Source organism: Triticum dicoccoides, chromosome 3B, assembly GCF_002162155.2.
Source record: "Triticum dicoccoides isolate Atlit2015 ecotype Zavitan chromosome 3B, WEW_v2.0, whole genome shotgun sequence".
In the NCBI taxonomy this organism is placed as follows: Eukaryota; Viridiplantae; Streptophyta; class Magnoliopsida; order Poales; family Poaceae; genus Triticum; species Triticum dicoccoides.
In genome coordinates, this window is record NC_041385.1 from 38,717,538 (window position 1) to 38,721,236 (window position 3,699).

The 3,699-nt window shown below is 49.9% G+C and overlaps 1 protein-coding gene across 2 annotated transcripts in view; it reads left to right on the forward strand.

The window, feature by feature from the left end:
- Positions 1–2,853, forward strand: part of LOC119274578 (LEAF RUST 10 DISEASE-RESISTANCE LOCUS RECEPTOR-LIKE PROTEIN KINASE-like 2.4) — a 5,917-nt gene extending 3,064 nt beyond the window's left edge. The window contains exons 3-4 of one of the 2 annotated variants that reach the window (XM_037555287.1): positions 868–2,050; positions 2,514–2,853. In XM_037555287.1, the coding sequence (XP_037411184.1) occupies positions 868–2,050; positions 2,514–2,547 (1,217 nt within the window). In that variant the 3' untranslated portion in view covers positions 2,548–2,853. Of the gene's footprint in view, positions 1–867; positions 2,225–2,513 lie in introns of those variants that run through there. The other variant, XM_037555288.1, reaches the window with a different exon arrangement.
- The last annotated feature ends 846 nt before the right edge of the window (positions 2,854–3,699 follow it).

Sequence of the window (3,699 nt, forward strand, 5' to 3'; positions counted from 1 at the left end):
GGCTGTGTGTGTGGGGGGGGCGGGGCGGCGGCAGGGCTGCACGATTCGGGCTGGCTGCGTCAGGGCAGCGACGGGGCGGCCACGGCTGTATGTGGGGGCGGAGTAACGTCGGAGGGACGGCATGGGTGGTGAATCGGGGTGGCGGTGGCGCGAATTGGGGCAGCGGTGGTGCGACGGCAGAGGAGCGCCGATAGGAGGTGGCGAGGGGAGGAGCGACATAGGGGCGGCGAAGGAGCGTCGGAGTGGCGGCGGTTGCGCGAATCGGGGTGGCGGGGCAGCGGTGGTGCAACGGTGATTTTAGGCGAAGAAAGGAGGAGTGGCATAGGGGTGGTGGTTGCGCGAATCCAGGCGGCGGCATGGCTGCGACGACATGGAGGCGAAGGACGGACTGGAAAAATTGGTCGCGAAGGCGGCAACTGCGGCGAGGTGGGTCAGACCACCGGCGGCGGAGGAGGCCGCGAGGTCATCGGTGTCACCCATGGAGGTCGCGGGCAGCGGGCGGGAAGAGGACGGGCGGGCGGCGGTCACGCGGAAGCCAATTGAAGGCAGTGGAGCGGTTGGCGCGTGCCTGACGTTTTTACATCTCCAATAGGTGGAGATGCAAAATTACATAGCGAGGTGTTGTATTTTACATTTCCAGAAGGTGAAGATGTATTTTTTTTACATCTACATCATCTGTTGAAGAGGGGTTTTTGCACCTTGAAGATGCAAAAGTTAGATAGTTTTGCAGCTACATCTTCTGTTGAAGACGCTCTGAATGCACTGCATGTTTCTCAAACCAGATCTCATCATAGTTTCATGGGAACTAGTACTGTATGGTTAAGTTTGCATCCTATACTCAACTGTATTTTTTGTTCACAATTTCAGTATCACTCTCTGTCACGATTGGTCTGATCCTGTTGGCATGCCTCGTCATCGCCTTGAAGTTTCATCGACAAATCCGCAGCATGAGTTTTGTATCCAACATCATGGACAAAAACATCAAAGCTGACAACGCAAACGTTGAGAAGCTGATCAAGAAGTACGGCTCCCTGGCTCCCCGGAGGTACAGGTACTCGGAGCTTAAGAAGATAACCAGCAATTTCAAGCACAAGCTCGGCGAAGGCGGCTACGGCGCGGTGTTCCTCGGCACTCTCGGTGACCGGCGGGCGGTCGCCGTCAAGTTCCTGCACCACTCCAGGCCCAACGGCGAGGATTTCCTCAACGAGGTGATCAGCATCGGCCGGACGTCCCACGTCAACATCGTCACCTTGCTCGGGTTCTGCCTCGAGGGCTCCAAGCGCGCCCTCGTCTACGAGCACATGCCCAACGGCTCCCTCGACAGGTACATCTACTCGTCACCGTCGTCGAAGCCAGAGCCCCCGGCGACAAGACTCGAATGGGAGACGCTTCAGGAGATCGCGTCGGGGGTGGCACGGGGGCTGGAGTACCTGCACGAGGGGTGCAACACGCGCATCATCCACTTCGACGTGAAGCCGCACAACGTGCTGCTGGATGAAGGGTTCCGGCCCAAGGTGGCCGACTTCGGAATGGCCAAGCTGTGCGACCCCACGGAGAGCATCCTGTCCATGGCCGACGCCAGGGGCACCGTGGGGTTCATCGCGCCGGAGGTCTTCTCCCGGGGGTTTGGGGTCGTGTCCGCCAAGTCCGACGTGTATAGCTACGGGATGCTGCTGCTGGAGATGGTCGGGGGCCGGAGCAACGTCAAGGCCTACGCCGCCGCCAAGGAGACCGACATGTTCTTCCCGCTCTGGATCTACGATCACCTGCTCGGCAACGGCGGCGTGCTGGTCGCGCGACAGGAGGGTGGAGGCGACGCCGAGGAGGAGACCATCGCGAGGAAAATGGCGTTGGTCGGGCTGTGGTGCATACAGACCGTTCCGGCGAGCCGGCCGTCGATGGCCAAAGTGCTGGAGATGCTGGAGAGGAGCATCGACGAGCTGGCCATGCCGCCGAGGCCGTACCACCCTTCTTCTCCTTCCAACTCTCCTTCTCTGTCGCACTCACTGCCGTCGAGCTATCCATCTTCTGCATCGGGCTTCACTCAAGGGTACGCATTTCAGCCGTAGCAAGTTACTACTCACTCTCTTCACTTTTGTAAGACGTTTTAGACAGCTGAAATTGAACTGTTTTGGCAATTGACTTAAATCTCTAAACTATCTTACAAAAGTGAAAAGTGAATGGAGAAAGTAGTACTTATTACTATAAAAGAAGTTTCACTGCATGCTTTCTACTCCCTCCGTTCCTAATTATTTGTCTTTTTAGAGATTTGAAATGGACTATCACATACGGATGTATATAGACATATTTTAAAGTGTAGATTCATTCATTTTGCTTTGTATGTAGTCACTTGTTAAAATCTCTATAAAGACAAATATTTAGGAACGGAGGGAGTAGATATTTAATTTCAAACAGAGCAAAAGTATGTTTAGCATTGAAAATCGTCAATACTACTAGGATGTTTGATCACTTATGAAATTTGATGAACTATAATATATGTTTCTTTCGACCAGATCAAGATCGTTTACAACAGAGAGCACAAAATAACTAAAAGACTCTGTTGTACAATCAGCAGAAAAAGAAGCTCCCGTGAGCAAAGTCAACGTTAGACGTTCGTAACCATGTCCCGTGATGCATGGAGGGGCGATGGACAACAGCAATACTACCGAGCGATGTCTGCATCTCCGTGCGTATTGCTACATATATAGGTCCAATTATTATTGAAGCCTGAAGGAATATGTGATTTGTCCTTTAAATAGTTAATACCCGATATGTGAGAAATACATAGACAACTTGTTTACACAGATGACATGTATAATTGTACTTAATGGTGCTGTACCAGTATTAATCAACTAATTTATGAGAGATTTGTATTTTTTCACCTTCTATATCATCATGTGGCTTAGGCCATGCACAAAAGGGCACATGTTTCATTAGCAAGCTCCTCGTGATGTCTGGTGCATCGTTACTTTAGTACATTTTAGAGCATTTTTTAATGAGTTTTGGGATTATCCTCATTATCAAAACTAGCAAAAGAGCCCGGGAGAGAAAATAACACACGCACTTAACCCAATAATCATGACTCAAGACCCTAATACGTCCACGCCCTTTATTTTCACATGGCATCACATTTGTGTTGCCGACGGTGGCCTCAGTGTTCACACAACGAAAACGTATTTGAATGTGGCCAGTCATCAGGTCTCTTTCTCTCTCTCTCTCTCTCTCTCTCTCTCTCTCTCTCTCTCTCTCTCTCTCTCTCTCTCTCTCTCTCGGAATAAGATGAGAAATATGTTGTTTTTCCCCGTGAAGATTTTCAGAGGTGTGCATCCATGGTTACCGATGTTTTCTTTCCTCTCAATCTTGTTTTAATGGGCGTTTATTTGCAATTGAGATCGCCGGCAATGCGAAAGAAATCTGCGGGAGTTTTTATTTTTGGGTGCTCCGTTGGACTTAGTTAGGGTTTATCACTTGGCACAGACTTGGGCTGATATTGGCTTGTGTGGACCATCAACATGCACTATGGGATATATGTCCAAACTTTTGATTCTAAAAATACATATGTTGAAGCTTTTGCTTATAGAAAAAAACAGGATATGCATGAATTGAGGCACGACTTCAGATGAATTTTGCAAAACATGGTGAACATTTTTAATACAACACGGAAAATTTTCAATCACTTGATGAACTTTTCTCAAGTAC